Here is a 26,302-nt window from a genome sequence, read left to right as displayed (position 1 = left end):
TAAATCAATGCAGCAGCATTATAATCAAGTGGATTGCTTGGCCAGACGTACATACTGTGGTTAGAAAATCTAAAAATAAATTGATTTTTACCCAGGCTGTACAAACGTCGCTCAATTTCTTCTTCCTTGCATAGAGTTAAGCAGTTTGTGTATACAGCTACTCTTACAATGTTTATTAATTCTGATAACAGTAACATAACATTCGGTTGCATCTCAAGAATTCCTATAAAACTATTCTGTCCTCATCAAAGAGGATAAATTACCTCTGCCCGTGGCAGAGGTGCCTGCATGTAAATAGTACAGTTCTAGTTGTCACAGTAGAATCCCATTTCTCTCTGAGTAATAGACTTCGCTGAAGTGAAGGCCAGGTCTCAACACCCCCGATAGCATGCATGGGAACACTCCACTTACTGGAGCAGTTTTCCCAGTGTCCCATATGCAGTGGGTTAAGTATGTAAGTTATGACATCATGCAAAATCCCGTGTATTCATACACTCCAGTCCTGGGTTTCCCGAAGTCTGATATATGTGTGTACCATGCTAGTAAGTAGTTCATGGGCATGGCATTAAATGACACTAAGGAGGAAGTGACTTTCTCACCACACCTTTGAATCTTTCAAGTCTTCATTAGAAGGTCAGAGTTAGGTGGTGGTTTTATTCTCTGGAACTCCAAGCTTCTCAAACCATGGTCCCCTAATCAGTAACATCTGCATCACAAATGAGATTATTAGAAATGCAGAGTTGCAAACCCCACCCTAGATTTACATCAGAATCTGCATTTCAGAAAGATTTCCAGGATTTGTATGCGCTTTAAAGTTTGAGAAGCACCCACCTAGGGGTGTTCTGGAGGTGACTCTTGGCTTAACCAGAGCTGATTGTTAAATTTTCTCAAACTGCCAGACCTGGTTAGTGGTCACATTGAAAACTTGAAATTGGTCACGGTGGAAGTATTTCTATCATGGAAATCAAAAATCAGGGATTCTTTTTTTCTTTTAGAGAGCCACATGCTAAATATTTAACTGCACACCCTTGCCTCTAACTGTTGCTGGTCTTCCTTTTTAACAGAGAGATGACCTCAGGCTCTGACAGTATTTAGTTAAGTGAAAATTAAACATTATTTAAAATGCCAATCTCATCGTGCTTCAGTTTGCTGTCTCCCATACCCTCTCCATGGGATGGCACTTATTTTTATTCCTCAAAGCTTTGGAAATCAAACATGCTCTTCTCTTCCAAAGAACCGGCAGAGAAAAGGGCACTGATTTGACTTGTACTCTGGAGACCATGATTAGGATGATTTGGTGGGTAGGGAGAAGATACCATGGCCATGAATTGGATGATGTGACAAGAAATGATTTACAACTACCCTAGGTACTGATTCATTCACAAATCCTGGATTAGTGGTGGTTTTGTTCCTGTCCATTGATTGACTTAAATGTCCTTTTACACCTACTCTCCCCCTGCCGTTGGGTAATTCCTTCTCAACATTTAGATGACACTTCCTGCAGGAAGCCTTCTTTAAGGCAGTGAAGATGAGTGGCATACCTGTCACTCTGTACTACCCTAACCCTTCTCAGACTAAATAAAATATTCTAAGAATCCATTTCTTAGTCTTTAGCCATTAGACTCTTAGCTTCCCGAACATAAGAACTCTGATCTGCTTGCGTTCCTAGCCTTGGTGCCTGACCCACAGTATATGCTTATCAAATATTTATGTAATAAGAGAAGGGATTGTGGTAAGAAAGAATTTTGAAGTTAGATTTCCTAGATTCAAACAATGGTTTGCTCTTTACTGGAGGTGTTCTTTGGGCAAGTCATTTAATTATTCTGCACCTCGGTTTTGAGCAAAACAGTACAAGGCATAGTAAGCTTTATCTAACTGTAAGATATTGTGTTAATGGATACTGTTGGGGGCTATGCGTATACTCCTTTATTAATACCTTCATTCTAACTAGTGAAGCTATGCTATCGTATCAGATTGTTTCAGGGTCTATCATTACTTTTTACCTGATTCTGGCGAGTTCAGGTAGGGCAGCACTTGTGTCACATTCCATCCTGCGTGGTTCCGTGGCATTCCATCCACTTGGTGGCCTCCATCAAGGAAGTGTCTGTTAGGAGTTTAAATTGGGATTAAATTTCTTTATCCCAGAATCATTAAGAACAGAGCAGATGCCAGAGAATACTCGCAGAGTATTTGGCCCAATTTAACAATAACCGTCCATTCTAGCTTTTCTTAATTACTTTACCAAGATTATCTTTTTTAATCTTCAAAATAAACCAGCTAGGTAGGTATAATTCTAATTGTTTTTGTTGTTCATTGGCCCCCAATCATGCAACTGGTAACGGCAGTTCTTTGACTGCAATTCAATCCCCACGCTGGCTGGTGTTAGAGAAAACTCTCACAACCATCTCATGGTTCTGCCTCTGTAGCACTCAGGCCATTAGAAGATGGTCTGCATGGCTTTTGAACATTCAGATATGGCCCAGCATGGAGCAGGGTGTGTTTGGAGAGAATAAGTCTCTTTTCCCTGAGAAGTGTTTAGGCAGAGCAGAGCCTCTGTGAATAGAATGACTATCACCTTCTCTCCAGTATGGTCCAGTCCTTCTCTCACCAGCATCACCCTCATCCTCCCACATCCCACCTTCAGGAAGGTTTTTGACTAACTTTGTGTGACTCTCGTACCTTGACTACCCTTCCTGAGGAGGTCACACAGCTTAACTCTTTGCTCCGTCATTTGACTTTTTTGACCATAGAGTTGGTATCAGGACCATCCTCCCAGTCTGGCTCAGGAAAACCACAAGCACCGCAGCTTACTGAGTGCTTCCCATGTTCTGGCTGCTTCACATGAGTCTTGTTTGTGAATCACCCTACTGCCTGGAAAGTAGGAATTATTATTATTGCCATTTTGCAGAAGAGAAACGCAAATTCTCAGAGAACTTAAGTAGTTCGTGCATTATTACAGATACAGCACGTGGGGTGATCTGGGATTCAAGCCCAGGCTTTTCTGCCTGTAAAACAGAGTCTGCCAAATAACGTGACAGTCCTGTATCATCGTCCCTGCTCCATGTCTAGGAGAGCATGGCATGTGATGGTTGTGCTATACATGCTGTTGAAGTATTTAACTGTTAACTCTGTTTAAGTGGATTGGCAATTCAGAACGATATTAATATTTCGCGATTTCTTATCAAGAACTTTCGACTTTTGTTTTCAATTTGAAGCCTGCAAAGTTCTGCCCTCACACTGGGATGAGAGACGGCCTTACTGTGAAATCTGCTTTTTATTTCCCTGCGTGTACTGCAACTCTAGGGAAAGTTGGGACGTTGTTCCGGACTCTGTTTGCTCTGAGTTGGTTCCCTGTGGAAAGCTTTTCTTCCCTTTAGTTTCCAGAACAACTGCTGCTTTCAGTGACTCCCCTATGCACTTATCAGGGTGGGGCTTCTTTTGAGGTACAGAGAGAGTCCCAGTGATTGAGCCGAGCCCAGGCAAAGAGCGACAAGCAGGACGATTCCACTGACCATCTTGTTAGATCAGATCCTTCCTGTCTTTACAGCAGAATCTGGGTCTGCCCTTTTCAGCTAGCTTCACTGAGACCACTCACGAGCCCAGCCAACGTAATGACATTCTTGCTTTCCCATTCTGAGCCAGAATGGAACCAGGGCCCTACAGAGGAAAGGTTCCCTACCCCATTATGGATTCCCTGAGCCAGATTGTTCCCCATAGTGTCCTGAGGAATTATTCTCCCATTTAATCTAATTCAGCAAGGCTTCTCTCTGGGATATGCAGTGAACATTATTTCTTTAAAAATAATTTTTTTGAGAGGGAAGAAACACGTTTTGCCATGCTGAAGGTAAGCAAAAAAATGTATTTGACACCTCAGGTCATGGGGTTTTTTTTTTGTCTATCCCTTTCTGAGTCTCTTCCATTGAAAATTGTATTTTTACCATATTTCATTCCCAAAGGAGCTTTTCATAATTTAAATCTCCTGTTCAACTGTACATTTGGAATGGAAGCCTTGACACCGTCCTGATTATAACGTACATGCTGGACATTACAGAATTTCTCTCCGGGAGCATTCTAATTTTATTCACTCTTTATTAGCATCCTGGCAGAGAGTTGCATTCTGCACCCTGAACTGGACAATCCCTTCTGATAGGTTGCGGCAGCTAAGACTGTGAAAATTGGGGTTATTTCCCTTCCTGTTCTCATTTGTAATTTTTTAAAAAAATTTACCCATTAAAGGCTAGTTTATTCACATAGTTCAGCCTAAAGCGAACTAGAACTTATTTTTAAACTGGGGCGGTGGAGAGGGGGCAGGGGAAGAGAAGGAAGGAAGGAAGGAAAGAAGGAAGGGAGAGAGGGAGGGAGGAAGGAAGACAGAGAGGAAGAAATGAAGGAAGGGGGAAGGAAGGAAGGAGGAAGGAGGCTTGCAGTCTCTACAAGAGTACAAGAAAGTATTGGCAACACCCAAACTTGCGTTACAACCAAAACGACTATAAGAAAAGAGAGACTGGGAGTAATGGAGAGAGAAAAGGAAGCGAGGCAAGAAAGAAGAAAGGAAGAAAGAAAGGGAGGGAGGAAGGAAAGAAGCAAGGAGGGAAAAGAGAACTTGAATCGGTTTTTGATAAGTAGCATAGATACAAAAATTAATACGAAAATTTAAATAAAGCTCACAATATGAAAAGACCTGTTAGCTTACTTGTTCTAATTCTTCAGGTCCACTTTCTTGACTCAAGGGTTTGGGAAATGCCTACTATTGTTCATGTACATGCTTTTGAAAACCAGTGATTTTGTTTTAAAACCTGTTGCAGTGGACCTTTATCTTTCTTCCTTCTTGTTTTTGCAGGAAATTTCAATGAGAAGGAAAGCCAGTGGATCGTGGTCTTAGAAAAGCTGCTTAGATGATGTCTGTTTCCCGTGCTGTAAACACGTGGCAGAGCTGTGAGTAAATGCTCGGCACTGCATGATGAATTGGATGGCTGCAGACCAGAGGCAAACAAAATAAGTGTCTCATTTTCGTGGTGATTTGCTTAACTGGGGGGACCATGCCAGAACGGCTAGCGGAAATGCTGTTGGATCTCTGGACTCCGTTAATAATATTATGGATTACTCTTCCCCCTTGCATTTACACGGCTCCGATGAATCAGTCTCCAGTTTTAATGAGTGGATCCCCTTTGGAACTAAACAGTCTGAGTGAAGAACAGCGGATTTTGAACCGTTCCAAGAGAGGCTGGGTTTGGAATCAAATGTTCGTCCTGGAAGAGTTTTCTGGACCTGAACCGATCCTTGTTGGCCGGGTAAGCTTCATTTTTAAGGTCCCAATTTCGGGATCTGTTATTGATCCCTAGACCTTTAACATTAGGCTTGTCACAGTTGTTGCCACACTTAGCTGTAAGTACTTTAGGCCAGATGGTTGGTTAGTTTACCTCTTGGTTTCTTTAGGAATATGAATAATCCCATGGTAACAGATTTAAATGTAAACTAACTGCTCTTCTCTGGAAAGCTCTTCCTCCCCATCTCTCCCACCCTCCCCATCTATTATATCATAGCTTTAATAACACTTGTGTAATGCATACACAAATAAGCTTTTTCGTTCTCATTTCACACAAGAAATCTGCATGCCAAACCTTTCCTGTAACTTTTAGCGCTTGGAAGAGGTATGCATTTTTGCTCAGTTTGAATTTCTACCACCTGGATTCCTAAGATGGTATTTTGTTCCATTTTAGTTTGAGGCCATGTATCTCCAACTGCAGGTAGATTTTTCTCCTTTTTATGTTTCTTTTTGTCGTTTGTTGGTTGGTTCAGTTATTAACCTAGGATGGGGAAAGGGAAATTCTCGGAGTGGGTGCTTAGCAGTGCTTTGTACTTACTGTAACTCAGTAAATTTTGCAATAGGAAACTGTTGCATTCATTGTCAGATGGAATCAAATGTATAGAATCAAAATTGTAGCTTAGTGGGGTGCGTGTGTGGTGTGCGTGTGTGCGGGTGCGTGCACGTGCTTATATGTGTTAGACTGGATTTACATTTGTTTTGTTGCTGTTGGCAGGTTAGACAAATGTTCCTTGCGTGGATAAGGGCTGCCTGCTTTTCAAAGTTTCACTGTGGGTTATTGAAGACTATACATATTTATTCCTCAGAATCGCTCATCAGCATCTGTTAATTTTAACACTCACCATCATCATAGAATTCCAATTACGAGCCTGCCAAGGACTGATTTTCCTGATAAGTCAGATTCAGAAGTGAATATGCCAATATTATGCATTTCCCAAATGCAGTGATTTAAAAAAAGAATTAAATATCGATCTTCAAGACTTGAGTTAACACTTTGTGTCTTGCTAGGAACTTCTGATTCCATTCCTGCTTCTACCTCATTGTCTTGCAACGCAGATTGAGCCTCCCCAAGGGTTATGCTTTTTCATTTCATGTAGTTCTACTTGGACAAGGGAAATCTGGATGAGGTGGTGTCATGAATCATTCAAAGAATATTTATTGAGCCAAATACCTTTTTAGGCATATGGGGGTATATCAGTGAACAAAACAATGATCCCTGCCTTCAGGCAATTCACATTCTGGTCAATACTGTTTTGTATTGAGCGCTATCATTGCAGCACTTTGTAGGCACAGTCCTGTTTGATTTCAGCAACAGCCCCCTCTGCCTCGCTCTTTATATGTATATGTGTATATGTGTGCATATGTACATATATATACAAACAATATGTGTATAAAACAGGTCTACATTCCTTTCTCTGTAAGTCCAAAATACAAAAAAAAATATTTTTTTATATGCTTGATACACAGGTAGCAGAACTGACTGGAGGCTATTTATAGTCATAGTGCATCCCATTACTGTGACTGTTCGTATATTTCCCAGCAGAAATGTTAATGTGTTTGATTACAGTGTGCTGCCCCAGACTCTGCTGAAGGTTTTGTTTACTATACAGTTTATCTACCTTAATACATTTCTAAATGTGAAAACTTCTCAGTTCCAAAACATCTGACCCAGCGTGTTTTGAATAGGGGCTTCTTGACCACATTATCTTTTTTTGTTGTGGCTAAGTGCAAAAATTGAGACTTAGGTGGATTAATAAAGTAAACCAAGATCGTAGAGCTAGTAAATGATCTGAATCTGAATCAGGTTGAGGATTCCTAAGGCCATAATTTTATCCACTGTATCCTATTACATCTTAGTGACTAGTTACCATGTATTTAAACTGTAATTTGCACTTAAGAATTATTGAGTATAAAATGCAGAGTTCTTAAAGTCCTACATTCTGGATATTCAAAACTTCTTTAGCCAGCCCTAAGGCAAGGCGTTTTCATACCGTATGAAATTCTGGGTATATGGTACATGCACACGTATATAATTGATGGATATTTTCTCCCTGTTTCTATTAGGGAACTCTATGGAGGTCTATCACACTGATGGTATCTTGTGTAATATAAACAAACTTGCTATCCCCAGAAGAACTTTCCATTTTTATCTGAATATAAAAAGTAATTAAATTGGGGTTTGTTTTAGACTCAGGCTCTAATGACTAATTTTGCCTCCGTTCTTTAAATGTAGCAACAGAGAGAGAGGCAAACAAGGTGGCATTTACTATCCTTTTTTGACTTAGTAATGCTTGAGAAATCCATGCTTCTTTGAACGACAGAAATGTTGCTAGTGAAGCCTAGGATTTTGAAACAGCCAAAGTGGTTCTGATCCTTGATGGCTGCTCTTCACATGGCCAATCCCCAAACGATTGTTAAATCTGAGTTAAAGTTATTTCTGAAGAACTTTTTCTGCAAACATTTCCAATCATATATATTTCTCCTTAAAGAAAATTGCTCCTGAATTATTACAGCTTGGCCTTTGAGGATCTTGAATTGTAGCAAAGCCCAAAATGCATTTCGGGTGACTGCTGCTGATTATGAGTCAGGCGAAGTGTGGGGAGGATCCGTATCAGGGTGCCCGCGGGCGCTTTACAGGGTTTTATCTCTGTGCACGCTCTTCCACATCTGACTCTAAACCACTTCTTCGCCGAGCTTCTCCCCAGGAACTGGCTGAGAAGCATTAGTTACTTGTGAGCATACCTGCTCTTTAAAAGGCCCTCCTGCGAGTCACCATGGTGGGAGCCTCGGGCCTGGCAGACTGAGTTCAAGCTCAAGGGCAGAGCCAGTTTTTAAGTGATTGGCTCTTCAGAGCTTCACATATACCCTTACATCCTTCGTTGTCTGTTTTTACTATCTTGGTAGGCAGCTAGATGCAGAGAAAACTAAGCCTTAGAGATGGACTCTGCAGAGGTTTGAATATTGGCTTTGCCACTTCCTGGATGTTTACCCTGGGAAAGTAACTAAAGCTCTTCAAGGGTTATGCAAATAAGATGAATACGAGTAGATAAGAATAATCTATGCACGGTGCCTGCACGTAGCAATTGTAGTCATGATTGTAGTCTTAATTGTGTGTGTGTGTGCGTGTGTGTGTGTGTGTGTGTGTGTGTGTGTGTGTGTAGTTGGAGTGATGGACAAACTGGCAACCACATCACTAGGTGAGCACAGGACTCTGGGAGCCTAAAGAGGGGCCCTTTCAATTAGCCCAGGTTGCTTAGGATGGAGGTGATGTTTGATATTTCCGTGTGTCTTGAAGGGTAACTGTCACTCAGCTTGATGGTGTGGCGTGGCGTGGAGTGGGAAGTTAGGTGCCCCTGCTGGATAGATTTCGGCTTATGCAACGTCACGGGAATAGGGTGGGATGACTGAGGGTCCCCTTGATCAGAAGCAGCATAAGCCTGTATGTTTCTCAGTGAATTAAAATGAAGTTGAAATCTGTATTCTTACAGAGCCTTCTCTGCCCCATTCTGTCTAAAATATAAACGTCCGTCTCTGATATTTCATACCCTTTGACTATGCTTTATTTTTTCTCCTTCTTGATGATCACTGTCTCACATACTCTATACTTTATCATGTTTATGGTTTGTCTCCTACTAGAATGTAAGTTCTACAAAGAAAAGTATTTTGTCTCCTTTGTTCTTCACTGAATATCCCCAGAACCTAGAACACTGCCTGCATATAAGGAGAGCTCATAAATATTTTGCATGAATAAGTGAATGAATAATTCACCTAAATAATGGAGGAATTTATAAAATAAGATAAACCCAATCAGCTTTAATACAAATAGCATTTTTCAGCCAAAGGGGCAATACATTGCTGTCATGTTCTCCTTTTCAATTGTTTATTTTAGAGACCTGCTGGGTAGTTTAAACATTGTTTCTATGTATTGATCTTAAAAGTCCTTCTTTGAGGTAGTAATAGTGATAAGTTAATTTGTTAAAACAAGTCTCCTTATGAAGGCTGCAGAGTCTTCTCTCTGGAGGCTGTCCCGCTTACTAGTGGCATGAAGAAATTCAGGCTGGGGATTCCATTATCTTCCAGTTCTTCTGCAAACTTACATTTGTGCTTATGTCACAAACTAGACCAAAAATCTTTCTGAATTCTTGAAAAACAAATAGCAGCTAAACGGACTCCACTCCTGGCTCCAGCTCTCTGTGGTACAAGGTGGTCTGGAGCCTGTTTGTATACACACGTAAATATTTAGATTTCTGCATTGCCCAGGACCTCCTGTGTTGACTTTCTCTGCCAATTCTGGAAGAGAATAAGGTGGTACATGGGACCCTTCACCCTATATTCTTATTTGTCTGGTTTTGAAAAGGAAGAGAAGGAAAAGCCATGGTGCTTTTCATAAGTCTTGTAACCGAGACAGATATGTGGTCCTTGGGATGAAATGTGCATGGGTTCTCTAAGGCTGGCATCTTGATGCCATCATGAGAGCCCTTGGCTGTGAGTCAGGAGGGTGATCGATCAAGTCATTACACAAATATTTATTGGGCACCTATTATCTCCTAAGTGTTGTTACCAGTGGATTCTCAGTTCTGAGCCAACGCAGATCCATGCCTTCTGTCATAATGGGCTACTAGGGGGAGACAGATGTTAAAATAATCATAATGTGACATATACCATGTTAAAACTGAGATAAGTACTCTGAAGTGAAGGAACATGGGTCTATGGAAGCACGTATAGAGGAAGCTGGTCTATTTGGTGGGATGATGGAATCTTCCCTAAAGGAATCACCTGTGAGCTGAGATGCTCATTAAATATTGCTGGCACTTTATTAATTGATGAGACTGAACTTCCAAAGGTTTAACACAGGGGTGGTTTAAAAAAATAAAAAAGATTCTATTAATATTTACCAACTGATTTCACATTAAATGATGGTCCCCATGAATTTGCTATGAATAGATAGCATCGGTTTTAAAAAAAAATGAACAATATAACATTGTCATTTATTTTTCTCATTTTATTATTATATTTCATGTAACCATAAACTAAGGTGCAGGGTTGAAAAAAGACAGCATTCCCACAGAGGACATTGCACATGCACAAGACAATTTAAGGAGCTGAGAGAGGGTCAGAGTAACTGGAAGACAGAGAACTAGGGTTGAGATCTTTTGAATCAGGTAGAAAGATGGGCAAGGATCTCTTGGAGATCTGGCTTCTGTCTTTTTTCCCCTCTGCTATAAAGGAACTGGGAGAGAAAGTCACACAACGTCTCTCGGGCGCAGCTTCCTCACTTGTAATTGTATAGTGGGTTATGGAATTATATTTAAGATATAGATCCCTGTGGAACAGGAAAAGAAAGCGATATTAAAAAAAAAAATGTGTGCAACCTATCTACCCAAGTTCCTTTAGCTCTTGTTCTGTGGTCCTGTGATCCTCTGTTCCTCAGACTGTTTTATTTTGGGAAAAAATGGTTTGCTTTCCAGGTGGTCAGAGTTCTAGCCTAAATCCTCTTTCTTACATAAACTCCTCTGCTCTCTTTCCTCCCTTTTCCCCTCCTACCTGGATTTCTGAGCAGTTCCTTATTTGGATATAACTCTCACTGGTGATGCCACATCTATTTATAATTCTCTCCCTCCAAGGTACTGACTCATTTTCTCTCCTTAAATTTGACCTTCTAACCTTCTCTCTTCCCCGTAACTTGGAAATCATTTGGGCGGTGCTTAGTATGAAGGACACGGGGTGCCAAATAATTACCCTATATTACAGTTTACTGTGTCAGCGGCTGGTGAGAAAATTGCACTTGACATGCCATTATTTTTGCTGGCTGTTTGCATGCTAAGAGCACTGGGCTGCGCAGCCACGGCCAGATTGTATCTTTGGCCTTGCAAGAACAAGTCACTGTCAGTTTCGTGAAGCTTCTGCCTACTCAGACAGAGGCTTGTGCACCGGCAATTTGGCAGGAATGCAAGTCAGCATCGCATGTCTCAATCTGACCAAACGACAAGGGTTGTCTACCTTGTGCCCAGTGTCCCAACTTAGAAATAACAGGCATCCCAGAGCTGTTGGAAGTCTTTTGATGCTGATATTAAAAAAATGGAATAGTATTAGTCATGTGTGTTAGCAGAAACCCTCAATACATGCACACACACACACACACACACACACACACACACACACATACACACACACACACACACACACACACACACATACACACAGTCTATTAGCTGACTGTACATGAGTAAAATCCCAAGACATCTCCTAATTCTTTCTCTTGGTAGCCCCCAGACTCTCACTGTTTCTTTTCACCTCTGCTACAAAGGTAGGTGGAGGGGAAAGTCACACAGCCTCTCGGGCACAGCCAAATTGTATCTTTGTTCCTTACCAAGGGGCCAAGTGAGAGTGTGTATAATCTGCTTATCTCTGTAGATGCCTTGAAAAGTAAATTCATGCAGACTTACAAGAAGAGTCTTGCACATTTTGTCGGTCCTCTTGAAGAGTCATCTCATTGAGGCATATACTTTTCCCACTTGAAGCAAAGTGCTAGTAGTTTGTGGGTGAAAAAGCCAGATTATGTCACCCTAGTTTATGAATAAATAGCACCAAGGTATTCAATGTGGAAAAGAAAGAAAGCAGAGAATTGATTCCTATCACAAATACGAAGCCGACGCTCAGAGGGAAGAATTGGGCAAACATAAAGGCTGCACAACTGGGAAGGCTTTCCTTGCATCACATAGCAGAATAGTATGAATCATCCAAAAATGGTTAAAATTTAGAACATGGGAACATGATTGCAACTGAGTAAATATCAGAAGCAAGATATAAAATGTGTATAGAATATAATTTTAAAATGCATATGTGATATGAACAGAGTACCTGGCATGTATCTATTACGATATGTATGTGTACATAAAAAATATAATCAAACATTAACAAAAATAATCAACTCCTTTGTACCTATCACTCTGACCATCCATATTCAACAGTTTTCACAAACAAAGTCAATACTCTTGATTTTAAAAACTAATGTAAGGAGAATCCTAATCGTATCTATAACCACTATCCACTATTTCTGATACAAAGATTTCCCCAGTTGAAAACAACGTAAGATTATAAAAATCCCAAATGTATGATTCTGTCTAATGAATAAATAATAATCATGTAGCCTTAATTTAAAACAAATTAAGGAGGAACTTCCCTAGTAGTCCAGTGGTTAAAAATACATCTTGCAATACAGGGGAACATCGGTTCGACCCCTGGTCAGGGAACTAAGATCCCACATGCCGCAGGGCAACTAAGCCCGCGCGCCACAACTTATGAGCCTGCGTGCCACAACTAGAGAGAAGCCGGCGCACTGCAACGAAGAGCCCACGTGCCACAACTAAGACCTAATACAGCCAAAAAATAAATAAATATGAAAAAAAAAAACAAAATAAGGAGTTAATGCCTGACATTAATTCATATTAATAACTGTACCACAAACCAATAAAAGGAAATATACCAATATACTAAAACTTTTTTTCCAATATATGTGGTTGGATTATCTTTTTTTTTCTTTTTTTAAATAATTTTCTGCATTTTATTTTCTAGGCTTTGCTATTATTACATTGTAAAACATAATAAAATGAGAAAAATAAATGACAATGTTATATTGTTCAATTTTTTTAAAACCGATGCTATCTATTCATAGCAAATTCATGGGGACCATCATTTAATGTGAAATCAATGGGTAAATATTAATAGAATCTTTTTTATTTTTTTAAACCACCCCTGTGTTAAACCTTTGGAAGTTCAGTCTCATCAATTAATAAAGTGCCAGCAATATTTAATCATTTTTATGAAACGATGAAGAGAGAAAGAACAGCCACAGTCTTGCTGCGCTGTTGTATGCATGTTAAATGACTTTCATTACCATGGAACAGACCACATATTAACCAAAAATTGAAGATTTTGTACTTGGCCTTGAAATGGGAAACTATCTTACGAAGATTTTGTATTTGGCCTTGAAATTGGGAACTATCTTTGGAGTCTTCAAGTAATGCAGTCAGCCTGCATGTTGCTTTTAACATTTCAGTAAGTAAGGATAGTGTAGAAACGTTATTTAAGGTACTATGTTATTTAAGAAAAAGTCTTAACAGCATTTACAGGCTCTCATTTGGCTTGGCTAGACATGTTTTCTACCTAGCAGTTTCTTTAATATTTCAGCATTTTTCACCTGTACATATTATTTCTATTATAGTTAACTTAAAATCACCCTCACGCGTGCGTGTGCGCGCGTGCGCACACACACACACACAGTCACCCCTTGGCGTAATTTGATTATATGTATTCCTGTTCCTAACTAAGTCTTTGAATATTTTGAAATGTATTAAAGACAATATTGTTGTCAATATTCAAAGACCTGAATATTTCATTAAAATATGGGTATGTTTTCTCATTAGCACCAGCTACCACCTCACTCACATTTCAGAACATTTAAGAATCTTCTTAGATGTATCTAGGAGGAGAACTAAAATACACTACATTCTTATTAATCAAAGTGAGGGTCTGTAGATTAGCAGAAGCATCGTCACCTGACAGCTAGTTTGAAATGCAGAATTTCATTCTTATTGAATCAGAATCTGCATTTTCACAATAGCCCCTAGGTAATTCCTAGGCACATTAAAGCATAAAATACATATTTTTAAAGAAATCAATCAATCATCAATTAATCCGGGGATAGTGCAAGTCATGCTTTTTGCTCTCTGCAGACAGCCTGAGTAAATTTTGAATACCACTCAACTAAAGAAAAGTCATGGAGCTGGTGTTTGCAAGAGCCCCAGGCGAGGTTGTGGGTAGAAGCCCCTGCTTAACTCATTTGCACCCCTGTAGTAATTGCTGGACACTGCAGGCTGTGGCACCAGTTTGCAAATGGGACTCCCCTGTTTTGCAGGTGACAGCAGAGGGAGGTTACTGTCTGTGGAACACCCCTCCCCAAACTTGATTAGTTAACAGGAACTGTTTCCTGCTCATATCCATGGACTCCTTTTTCTGCTGCATGTATTTACCACAGCGCGGCAGATGTGCTCTGAAATCTGCAGAGCATCAAATGTCACTGGGCTTCCGTGGGAGACAATAGCGGAATCCAAATGAGCCTGATCAGGAGGGCTGAGGAATATTGGGGGAACGGCAGGGAGTAAAACCCTGGATGCGCATTTCTATTTCTCTCTAATCCTAAAAAGAAACCCAGCTGTATTGTATAGATTATTATTATTATTTTCTTGGCTGTGAATACCTAGTGGAGACTGTGAACTTGATGACATTAGCCAGAGACATTAAAGTAGGGGAGAAAAGGAGGTTTAAATATCTATTAAATGTTTACTATATGGTAGACACTTTATAAAGTTTTCTCGTTCAGTCGTCCTGGCAAGCCCCTGACGAAGGTACCATTATTTCCAGTGCCAGATCTGGAGAGAGGCACTGAAGGGAAGAGTTGTTTGCATTAGAGTTTACAAGTGAATAAGTGATGAAGCCAGGAGTCAAACCTGGGCGTGGTGATCTTTGAACTTGTTCCTGTAATCTCGGCAGCACATTGTCACATTGGAACCCTGTGTGGGAAGGGCTCAATGTGCTAGGCTGCCACCCCAATTTGTGGATGAGAAAAGTGAGGCTCGCTGAAGTTAACCGACTGCATATCTGTATGGTCTCCAGACTAGATGTAAAAGGTTTAGTAAGATGTAAATAGACATTTAGTGATATCTATCCAATTGCAAAGCCACTACACCTTTTTCTTGGCATGCGTCTCTCTGTGCTTTGGTAGTCAGAGACAGAGGTGGATACAAACCCCTTGAGAGAAGAAAACATGTCCTTAAGACTTAGGCATGTGGTGGCTCTGTTTTATTTCCTTTATGGGGAGATGAAACTGCCACAGTCTGGGCCTGAGCAGGGCTGGTACCATGTACAAGGTGATTTGTGGGTTCTTGTCCAAATGTCAGGGCTAGCCCAGTGTCTTTCTTTTTGGCATTATCATTCACAGGTATACATTTCCGATGATTATGATGATAAAGGAAGAGATAAATGAGGAAGGAGTGGCAGGAGAAGAATATTTTCCCTGAGCATTTATAAGGCATCTTGCTTTGTGCGTTAAATGTATTTATAGGTGTTGTCTCCATTTTGCAGGTAAGACAATCGCGATGTTGGAACTGAAGCGAATTCTCATTGGTTAGGTGACTACAGTGAAATGATTCTAGCTGTTTTCTGAGCTGGGCAGAGTTCTTAAGTACTCCAGAGCTGTAGCATTAAATTAGCTCACTGGAAGCTTTGCCACAACTGGGTAATTTTGTGGGTTTTCTTTGAACTGAGAATCACCAGAACAGTGGAAAGAAGAGCAGAATAGTTGAATGGGATGAAAAAGAAAATCTTGCTCACAGACAGGTGCTAAAAGAAGACAAAAAGCTAGTGCCCTCCAGTTGCTTGAACTAACTGTGTTAATGCTAAATAATTTAGTAACAAGTCCCTGTACACTTGGAAACTGAACTGGTGGACAGTATTACAGAGGCTCCAGAGGTGGGATCTATAATTTACTTAGCTCTCTTCAGTGACTCACCCACCCAGTGCCTTTTGCAACTCCAAGAATCTTTTTCCAAATGGATATGTGCTTCTCTGTTTCATCTCTTCCTTGCCAGCTCTTATCATGGTGACCTTCCTCTGGACAGTTCTGGTCATGTCCTTTGTTACTGGTGCACTTTGACCACTGAGAATAACCCCCTCGTGCCTTTAGCAGATTCTATGAGGAAAACTAATTTGGTGAAAGAGCAAACATGGCTATTAAAAATGACCAAATCCTGTAACTCCTTGAAGAAAGCCAGACTCCCCAGCCACTCAGAAGCTTTATTTAGAATGTGGCAGGTTTATTTATAGTGGAGTTTTCTTTGCTTTTATTTTTTATGTGCTTCTGGGAACCCAAAAGTATAAATGAATTTCTCACTGCATTTTGCCTCTTTGCCTCTTGTCGTACTTGTGTGAGTGTGTGTGTGTGTGTGTGTGTGTGCACGTGTGCGTGTGTCCTATTATTTTTCTCTTAGAGCAGCGTTGCTTTGGCAGAGCTCATCGTCTGAATCTAACCCTGACTTTGCAGGGACATTTGTACAGCCTTGTGAGGTGTTTTCAGGAATCATTAGTCATTTGCAATGGTTGGTCCTATTGATTACAGCCACTGTTCCTCTCATCTTCTCTGCTTTTCCTGCCATTACGCTCATGCTGTAAAGGTCTAAGTTTTTTTATAGCTGAAACCAAATTCCACATCCCAAGTAAACTATTGGGAGCGCATTTAAATGTTTGCAGTTTTTCCTCCATCCACAAGTGGGAGGAAAGACACAAGTTGAAGCTAAAAGACCAAACAAGAAACATAGAGACACACCTGCCCCAACACATAAGTACACACACACAGAATGAGGTGATGAGAGAGGGTCAAAGAGATACAAAGGGACTTCCCTGGTGGCGCAGTGGTTGGGAGTCCTCCTGCCAATGCAGGGGACACGGGTTCAAGCCCTGGTCCGGGAAGATCCCACATGCTGTGGAGCAACTAAGCCCATGCGCCACAACTACTGAGCCTGCGCTCTACAGCCAGTGAGCCACAACTACTGAGCCTGTGTGCCACAACTACTGAAGCCTGCGCACGCCACAACTACTGAGCCGGTGTGCCACACCTACTGAAGCCCGCGCACCTAGAGCCCGTGCTCCACAACGAGAGAAGCCACCGCAGTGAGAAGCCCAGGCACCGCAATGAAGAGCAGCCCCCGCTCGCTGCAACTAGAGAAAAGCCCACGCGCAGCAACAAAGACCCAACGCGGTCAAAAATAAATAAACAAATTTATTTTAAAAAATAATAATAATAAAGAACCCCCCATTTAAAAAAAAAAAAAAAGAGAGACACAAAGGATAGGGCCAAGCAGCAAATGGACAGTAAGACAGAAATCCTCAATTACAGAGAGGAAGTCATGTGACTGTTACAACATTAGAGAGGAGCCCAGACACAAAACATAGAAAGTGAGTGACTTTCACAGAAACACAGAATTTCAGAAACACAAAGAATCCAAAACAATGAGGAAAAAAGATTGGGTGAAGGTGAAGATTGAGAGAGAGGAGTAAAGCAGAGGAGACAGAGAGAGAGTGCGTGCGGAGAAAAGCCATATGGAGAGGATTTGGGGTCCACTAAGTGGTTTTCACTAGGCCCAGACTAATTTCTTTCAGCCCCTGGACAGATGGGCTTATGCATACTTTTATGGCATTTCTGATCACACAGGTCTGGTTTTTTGAAAAGAAGTGCGTTTTGATTCTGACACATGGCTTTTGCTGAATAACTGTGGCTGGCAGGACTGGGCATGAAGTCAGAACAATTTGAGTGAACCAACAAACAGGATAATCTTTCTTTTAAACTTTTTCAGAGACACAATTTTGGCCTTTAAAGGTATACACTTTATAGTAATTGATGCTAGAGACTAAATCATGGGATTTTACCTCAAACTGGTTATGGAGCGTAACAATTTAGTAATGAGTCTTTAAGTAGAATCATCGCATCATTCCTACTTAGGGATCATGGCACTAGTTTACAAAAGAAGTGGGAAAGTGGGAAAGGATTATGAGTAAGCCTCTGGACAATTTATGTCTTCTAAAGCTCTCTAAAATTGTGGAATGGGCTTTTGAAACATTGGAAGAAAAACCGTTTTATTAGAATTTACATTTTACATTTACAATTTAATTTATACAGCTGATTTAAAATAATTTAAAATGGCCATAGAGAAGGCTGAGGTTGTTTTCTGTTTTTGCACTTTGCAAATGTATTTGAATAAATATATTTTTTAACAGCTTAAGAAAGAGTAGGCAAGGTGGAAGTTGAAGGATATGTATAGGTAGGACCAAGGGAAATAACACTTCCTGAGTACCTAGTGCCTTCCAGATGTACAGAATCTTATTTAGCCTTCACTTAGACCCTGTGAGAGAGGGCTGTTAATGTCACCCCTGTGCCCTCTTAACAGATAAAGAATTTTAGGTTTAGAGAGATTTCGTTACTGCCCTAGAATGGCCAAGAAAGTGGAGAATGGTAAAGGAATGCAGAACCGGCTGATTCCGCAATCTATGCTTCTTTCGGCCTACACTGCACTGCCCCCTCACTCACTTTATTTGGTTCCTCCATATGTTTCCTTGCACATGGATACGTTCTTATGGAATATGGAATAAGTTCTTACTTTTACACAACACAATTTGCTCTTCCAAATATTTCCCTTGATTATCTCAGTAGCCCAGGGAGCCAAGGAGGATAACTGCGATGGTATTCAACCCACATGGAAACTGGGCCTCTGACACCTTGTTCAGTGTTTGCTCTAATGATCACACTGCCTGCACGCGGTCCTTTGAGAGGTACCCCCCTGTGGTAACTTTTCTCCATCAGGAAGTGTTGAGCTTACTACTGCAGTTCCACGTTGCACCACAAAGTGGATTTTGCTTAAGACTCAGACTCCTAAATCCTGCTGCACGTCATTGCCAGGAGCTAGCAAAGGCCTGGATGGGATACCTTTTAAGTATACCATCCAATCGCCTGATTTATGTGGTCTCTTTTAAATCCAAGGACTACATTACTTCCCTACTTAATGCTGCCGAATGCAGACTGAGAACTTGGATTAATAGTAGTCATCCTCCCAGGGGATGTTATTGAATGAGGCTTTCAAAAGCCTGCACTGCCTTGTGACCTCTTAGCTTCACATGGTCCAAGATTGTGTTCCTTTATACAGCCTGGTGCCCCAAGTTCCCCATGATGGATAGTCCAGGCCAGGAAACCATGAATGCAAGAATGTTAGAGAATTCTTTTGTTAATATTTGAGGAAGGTCATTGCAGTCAAATCCTTCTTTAGGAATATTCACCAGGCTGGATTTGGGTGGGAAAAGGAGGACCAGGTCTGTGTCACTTGCCATTTCAAGCCCTGGAATACAATTTCATCCCGTGACCTGACAGAGAAGCTTTGTTACATTTACAAGGACAATTAGCATGCCTGGAAACTGCTCCCTGAGATGTGATAAGGAAGGAAAAGTCTGTATCTGAAGGCTCCTCTCTCCTGAGAGAACTTTTGAGCTAGCTGAAGAAAGGATTCACACTTTGGAAATGGGGGCTTAGAAGAGTCTTTACAAATGCAAAATCCTCTGATTCTGCTACTCTTTGAGCACCACAAGGTTCTGGCTTTTTCTTTTGAATTTTATTAAAGTGTCAGCACAAGGAAAACTTTTCTAACCCATTGGGTCAGGGGTTGAGTTTAGTTTCCATTCTCCCTCCCCTGAAAGCTAAGCATTCATGTGATTGGATGCATATTTTCATTTGAAGCTCCTTCCTCTTAAAGGACTTGTATTTTCTATTTTACGATTTACTATTTAAAGTGTATTGTTGGAGGCAAATCAACTTTTTAGGGGGCATAGATTTGGGTTTGCAGCTCTAGGAGGGAAACTGCCTTATATGAACATAGAGACACAACACAAAATTAGGAAATGATGTTTAGCACAAATATCTAAAACCATTAGCAAGTTTTCAGTATAATTTCTATCTTGTTTTGTTGTTGTTATAACCACAGTGGCTAACCTATTCTCCCATATTTATCCCCTGAGATGAAGAGCTTATTCAGTTCACCATACCCTGCATCACCTCCATTGACCTCTGTCAAAAGTACAGGGTCCTTTCTTTTTAAATGAGAACTGTAGTAGCCTGAAGTATTGTGGTAAGGAGTTCCTCTTTGAAGTTAGACAAAGCTGGGTTTTACATCTTGTCATAACAACCATACACTACACGTTGTGGCCTTGTGTGTCATTTAATCTTGTTGAGCTTCAGTTTCCTCATCTAGAAAATTAGCTTGCAGGATTTTTTTCCTCTAGGATTCCCCAAGCAATGTGATTATCTTCATTCATTTAGAAGGGGACTAAATATAATGGTAGTTGTTTCTGTTTTAAGCCGTCCACACCCTGGACTCTTCTTGTCATTAGTTAAAGCTTTTTTTCTGATTGTCATTCCCTAGACATTATGAGGCCCCTACATTCCATGGCCATAGGTTACTCATTTGGAAAATGACATGGATGGCTTCAGGGCTCTCTAGGGCCCTCTGAAATCCAACATTCTGTTTCTCCACAATTCTGAATTATCTAAACAAATATAACACCAAACTTGAGGAAGGAATAAATCTCACGGAATAGAAGGAGCAGTGCTTCTTTAACATCAGTGCTTTATCTTCTGAAGGCATGGATGAAAGTACATGCTTAACTGTGACTGTTTTGATACTCAAGGAGAAGAAGAAAATTGAGAATGAGATGATGGATGCCCACATTCCATGTTGATAGGCACACATTTCCAGTTCTTCAAAGTGTCACAGTACAAACACAGTAAAAAAAAAACTGAAGGTCAGGTGAGAGGGTGGGTTGAGATGTTTACCAGCTATCAACTTCCACCACTCAGGGAGTGATGTGGAACATAGTAGTGCTGAGTTCTACCATGATGCAGACCACCCTCAGATGAACACTGGTCAGAGAGACTATTTTCTTTTGAGCTGTATAGGAGTAAAAATGATCTGCTGAGAAAAAAAATACAATCAGGCATTACAAAGTATTATTGGCATACAAATATAGAATCACCATCATCGTAATAATATAAATTACAATGGAATATTAAATTTATAACACTTGGTAAGGAGATTGCATGAAAAGAACATTATTAAAACATACTTGAGGGCTTCCCTGGTGGTGCAGTGGTTAAAGAATCCGCCTGCCAATGCAGGGGACACAGGTTTGAGCCCTGGTCCGGGAAGATCCCACACACCACGGAGTAACTAAGCCCGCGCGCCACAACTGTTGAAGCCTGCGTGTCTAGATCCTGGGCCTTGCAACGAGAGAAGCCACCACAATGAGAAGCCTGTACACCACAACAAAGAGTAGCCCCTGCTTGCCACAACTAGAGAAAGCCTGTGCGCAGCAACAAAGAGCCAACGCAGCCAAAAATAAATAAATAAAATAAATAAATTTTAAAAAATTTAAAAACTTACTTGATAAAAGCTATTACACTGCAGTAACAGTGCTACTAAATCACTATTTTTTGTGTGTGCGGATTTTTGAAAGAGCTTGATTTTCAAGTTCTTGAACAGGCAAAAAACATTCCATTATTTTAGTATTTGGAATTCACTGAAATAGAAGCTAACCTTCAATGGCACATTTTATAAATACTGAAGAGAAGGACCTTTAGATTCATAATTATGTAGGCATTTTACACCCATTCCACACATGCATACCACCAAAATCCCACACCTTCTCAGACAAACATTAACTTTCCTACTAATGGATAATTATTGTGCTAAATGTTTCTGATAATTTTGTTTTTAGATACAATGATGGTTAAATCTATTATCTAAGATGAGTTATATTATCTTATAAATTTGCCTCAGTTTTGTACTGACTTTATTTTTATGAAAATGAGATGTTTTACAAGGAGTTCATCTCTAGACTATATTGTATCACGGGTATTACAATATCCATCCTATAGAACTCTCAAAGAAAATAAGGAATCTCATTGCTGTTAATCATAACAGTGAATAACATTTTGAACACTTTTTGCCAGCACTAGAATAAACACTATGGCCTGTCTCATTTAATGCTCACAAAATCCATGTGAGGTACATACTGTAATACCTTTCAGTCTGTAGACATAAACAGACTTAATGAGGTTGTATAATTTGTATAAGGTCAGCCAGCTGAAAGTTGTGGAATCAAATCTCAGACATAAGTATATTTGCCATCAAATTTTGCCCTTGAACTTTCCTGATGTATAATCTCCCCTAGCATAGTTGAAATTCTTGGGTAAACTATCCACATCCTATCATTTCTTCAAACACACACACAAACACACACACATACACAGAATTTAGAAACTAATGTGATGTTTCACAGAATTATTTACTTTCTATTTTCAAAATCAATACAATTGATTAACATGTTATCCTGAAGTGCTGACAAATTATTGGGTAAAAGTAGATTAATATATTTATTAAGCAGTATTTATTGGGAACATCCTATGTGCCAGAGCCTTTGCTGAGATGATAAAGACGGAGGCAAGGACTGTGTATTGTTGTCCAACCCAAATTGGTGCGCCCGACGCACAGTGAGGCCAAACAAACTGAAAGGGCAGAGTTTGGAGCAGAGAAAGAGGTTTATTGCAATGGCCAAGCATGGAGAATGGGCAGCTTGTGCTCAAAAGACTCGAACTCCCCAATAACTTTCAGGCACAGGATTTTAAAGACAGTGCTAGGGGAGGGGTCTTAGGATGCACGATCTGCTCATGGACCTTCTGATTGGTTGGTGGTGAGGTAACAGGGTGATATTTCCTGAATCTCAACCTTCAGGTTCCAACCAGTCTGGAGTCTATGTGCTTGTGGTCAGAATGCAGTCACCATCCTCCATCTGGGGGTGGTGGGGTGGTGGTGGTCTTAGTTTCCATAGAATAATTCAAAGATATGCATCAGATTCTTATCTCTATCCCTTCAGGAGGAACTAGGAGTCCTGTGACTCTTGTGTCCTAATCATTAACTGCTTGAGCCTGCTCTTTGGAACTCAGGGAAAGCCTAGGAGACTGAAGCCTTTTTTTTTTCTAAAAACAAGAAACGGGGGACACAGAAAGTCCTTTGTTCCCAGGAGGACCCTGCAGGGTCCTACTCCTGTTTCAGGATGACATCAACATTCACTCTGAAGAAGCAAGGTAGAAATATTCAATAGTGGGCTATTCACTCTTTAAAGCAACTTTACCTATTTTTTTTTTCTATCATATCCACTCATCTCAGCAATAGCATTGCTACCAGTTCATGTATGTTATCCAGATTTCACATCACCCCTGGAAAGGAATTAACAATCAAACCAGCTTGAAATAGGAAGGATTTCTCTCCTCATGACTCTTAACAGAGCACATAGCTTGAAGCTAGTGCAACTTTCTAGTCAGGAAGAGAGATGATCACTATGTAAATCATTATCGCTGACAAGTTAAGCCTCCAGTCAAAAGCAGAATGTATAGTTTATGTATTTACCTCAGGCTATTTGTCTCACTGGGTAACTTTTTGAAAAGAAATACAGCAGGTTGATATCCACACAAACACCCCCCACCCCCCTACCCCCCCCCCCACACCCACACACACTGTATTATGCTCACAGTCACCTTGGATTAACCGAATTCCAAGGTTTAAATGATCCCCCGGACTCTTGTTAACCCATCTCACCATCCTAACCCAGAAATCCCAAGTAAACGAGACGAAGTGAAAATTCCATCCAGAATGAGTTGTTATTTGATGAACTCTAACTGTGATGCGGAGCAGGGCCCTGTGGGCCTTTTTGTCCCCCACTTCTTGTAGGCAAGACTCCAACCTCCATGACCTTCCCTGAGTTCCAAAGGGCAGATTTGAACCGTTGCTAATCAAGGGAGGAGCAGCCACGAAACCACCTGAGGCAAGATTAAAGGGACCAGAGAAGCTCATCAAGATTAGGAGACCACACACCCTAATCAACCCCACCCTTTTGAAATTTTGCATAAGAAAGAAGAATGCAAGACTGTTACTTCCTTGATCCTTATACCTCTGACCACTACCCCTGACTACATAACCTCTCCCTATTCCCCAGTGAGGGGGGGCGCAGTTCTTGAGGCCCCAGCCTACTGTATTCCCTCTTTGCCTGACAAAGAAATAAAGCCACTCATTATTTCTCCTCCATAACTCTGTCTCTGTATTTCTGTTTGGCCTTGGTGCACAGAGAGCCAAGATTTTGGCACCAAGTGTACTTATTAAGCATAGGGTGGGAGGTGGGAAATTATCTAAATCAATCTTTTCCAAGCCTTTCTCCATAGGGTTGGAGGTGGTCAAATCTGTTATTCCATCTAACTTTCTGTGTTTCATTCAAATCGTTTTTCTAAATTTCGAAACTGGACAGGTTATTCCCCTGCATGTAAAATTTCTGTGTGTCTCCATTACCTACTTGGACGAGTCCTAAATCTCTCCTTAGCCTCAGTGAAAAGGAGTTACCATTATGTGACCTTAAGGGATTCATCAACCTGTAATATTAGAAACATTAAATGAGTTGATAGGAAATAGATAGCATTTAGCACAGTACATGGTAGTGCTATGTAATTGTTAACTGTAATATGATAATGAAAATAATAACTATTATTCATCTACAAATAACTCTTACTACTAGTGTTACTACTACTGCTGCTAAAAACACCACGGAATTTGTCTACAGATGAGAAAAAAATATGTCAACTTTTCTCAGCAGTCATGTGAGAAACTGAGCTCAGAGAAATGAGAAGGGGGTTCAATTAAGATTTAAGTTAAAGGCTTTATCTCTTCTCTGTACAGTTATGTCTGCTGTGACCTCTTTCTATTCAATTTTTGGCAGATTGTGGGTACACAGTAAATGTTTGTTAATTGAGATATCTTTTTTTAAAATAAGAATGTTCATAGCAGTTTTATTTATGATAGCCTCAAACTGGAAATAGCCCACATTTTCATCAACAATTGAATGGCTAAATAACTTGAATTTATACAATAAAATACTACTTAGCAGTAACATGAAAGAACTACTGGTACATGTAAAATTATGCATTATTTTGAAAACCATTATGCTGAATGAAAGAAGTCAGTTATAAAAGTGTTTATTCATACTTTTTAGTGTAATTTTAGAACAGGCAAAATTGACCTATGGCAAGAGATATCAGAACACTGATTGCCTCTAGCAGGGACAGGTTTAGGGAGGATTGAGTAGGAAGGGGTATGCAGGAACTTGCTGGGATGATAGAAATATTTCTTATTATAATAGACTTGTGGGTTACAAAAGTGAGTGAATCCGTTTGTTAAACATTTAATGTCTATGTACTTTACTGTATGAAAATTATACCTGAATTTAAAATAGAGGCACATTTTGGATCACTCAATTCCTTCTCCTCACTTTGTGATTTCAAGTGAATTTCACAGTTATCCATTTGTGCCTGTGTGGAGTCTGTAAGCTAAATAGGATATTTTATTTATTTATTTACTAATTTCTTTTAACAATATTGCACTCTACAAAATGATTTACTGAAAGTGTTAGGCAAGTCTGATAGATGCACAAACAAATTCTACTGGCACACCTAATTATAAGACAGCAAACAGCTGACTTACAACACAAATTTATTTTTATTTATTAATTTATTTATTTTTTGGAAATTTATCTGGGGCTTTGTTTTACTTTATTTTATTTTTAACATGTTTATTGGAGTTTAATTGCTTTACAATGTTGTGTTAGTTTCTACTTTATAACAAAGTCGATCAGCTATACATATACATATATCCCCATATCTCCTCCCTCTTGCATCTCCCTCCCACTCCTCTAGGTGGTCACAAAGTCGATCAGCTATACATATACATATATCCCCATATCTCCTCCCTCTTGCATCTCCCTCCCACTCCTCTAGGTGGTCACAAAGCACTGAGCTGATCTCCCTGTGCTATGCGGCTGCTTCCCACTAGCTATCTATTTTACGTTTGGTAGTGTATATAGGTCCTTGCCACTCTCTCACTTCGTCCCAGCTTCCCCTTCCCCTTCCCCGTGTCCTCAAGTCCATTTTCTATGTCTGCGTCTTTATTCCTGTCCTGCCCTTAGGTTCTTCAGACCTTTTTTTTTTCTTAGGTTGCTTCCATGTCCTGGCTATTGAAAATAGTGCTGCAATGAACATTGTGGACAACACAGATTTAGATGGCAATGCATTATAGCCCCATGATAAGCTCAGAGAAAGTAGTTTTAGACTCTGGAAAATGATCAGAATGTAGTAGGTTGCCATAGGAAATGTGCACTCGCACATATAGTCACTCAACAAAGACTGCAAAATTGCCAAGGGTCACAGTTCTGGCATTTTCATTTCAGATCACTTTCGCTTTTTTTTTTTTTTTTTTTTTTTTTTTTTTTTTTTTTTTTTTT

The 26,302-nt window shown here is 40.2% G+C and overlaps 1 protein-coding gene across 3 annotated transcripts in view; it reads left to right on the top strand.

Moving 5' to 3' along the window:
* CDH8 (cadherin 8) overlaps positions 1-26,302 on the top strand; it is a 382,227-nt gene that overhangs the window by 9,486 nt on the left and 346,439 nt on the right. For 2 of the 3 annotated variants that reach the window (XM_028478220.1, XM_028478221.1), the window contains exon 1: positions 5,040-5,291. In XM_028478220.1, the coding sequence (XP_028334021.1) occupies positions 5,040-5,291 (252 nt within the window). Of the gene's footprint in view, positions 1-4,840; positions 5,292-26,302 lie in introns of those variants that run through there. The other variant, XM_028478223.1, reaches the window with a different exon arrangement.

The sequence above is a fragment of the Physeter macrocephalus genome, chromosome 17, assembly GCF_002837175.3.
Source record: "Physeter macrocephalus isolate SW-GA chromosome 17, ASM283717v5, whole genome shotgun sequence".
In the NCBI taxonomy this organism is placed as follows: domain Eukaryota; kingdom Metazoa; phylum Chordata; class Mammalia; order Artiodactyla; family Physeteridae; genus Physeter; species Physeter macrocephalus.
This window is presented reverse-complemented; position numbering and strand designations above follow the sequence as displayed.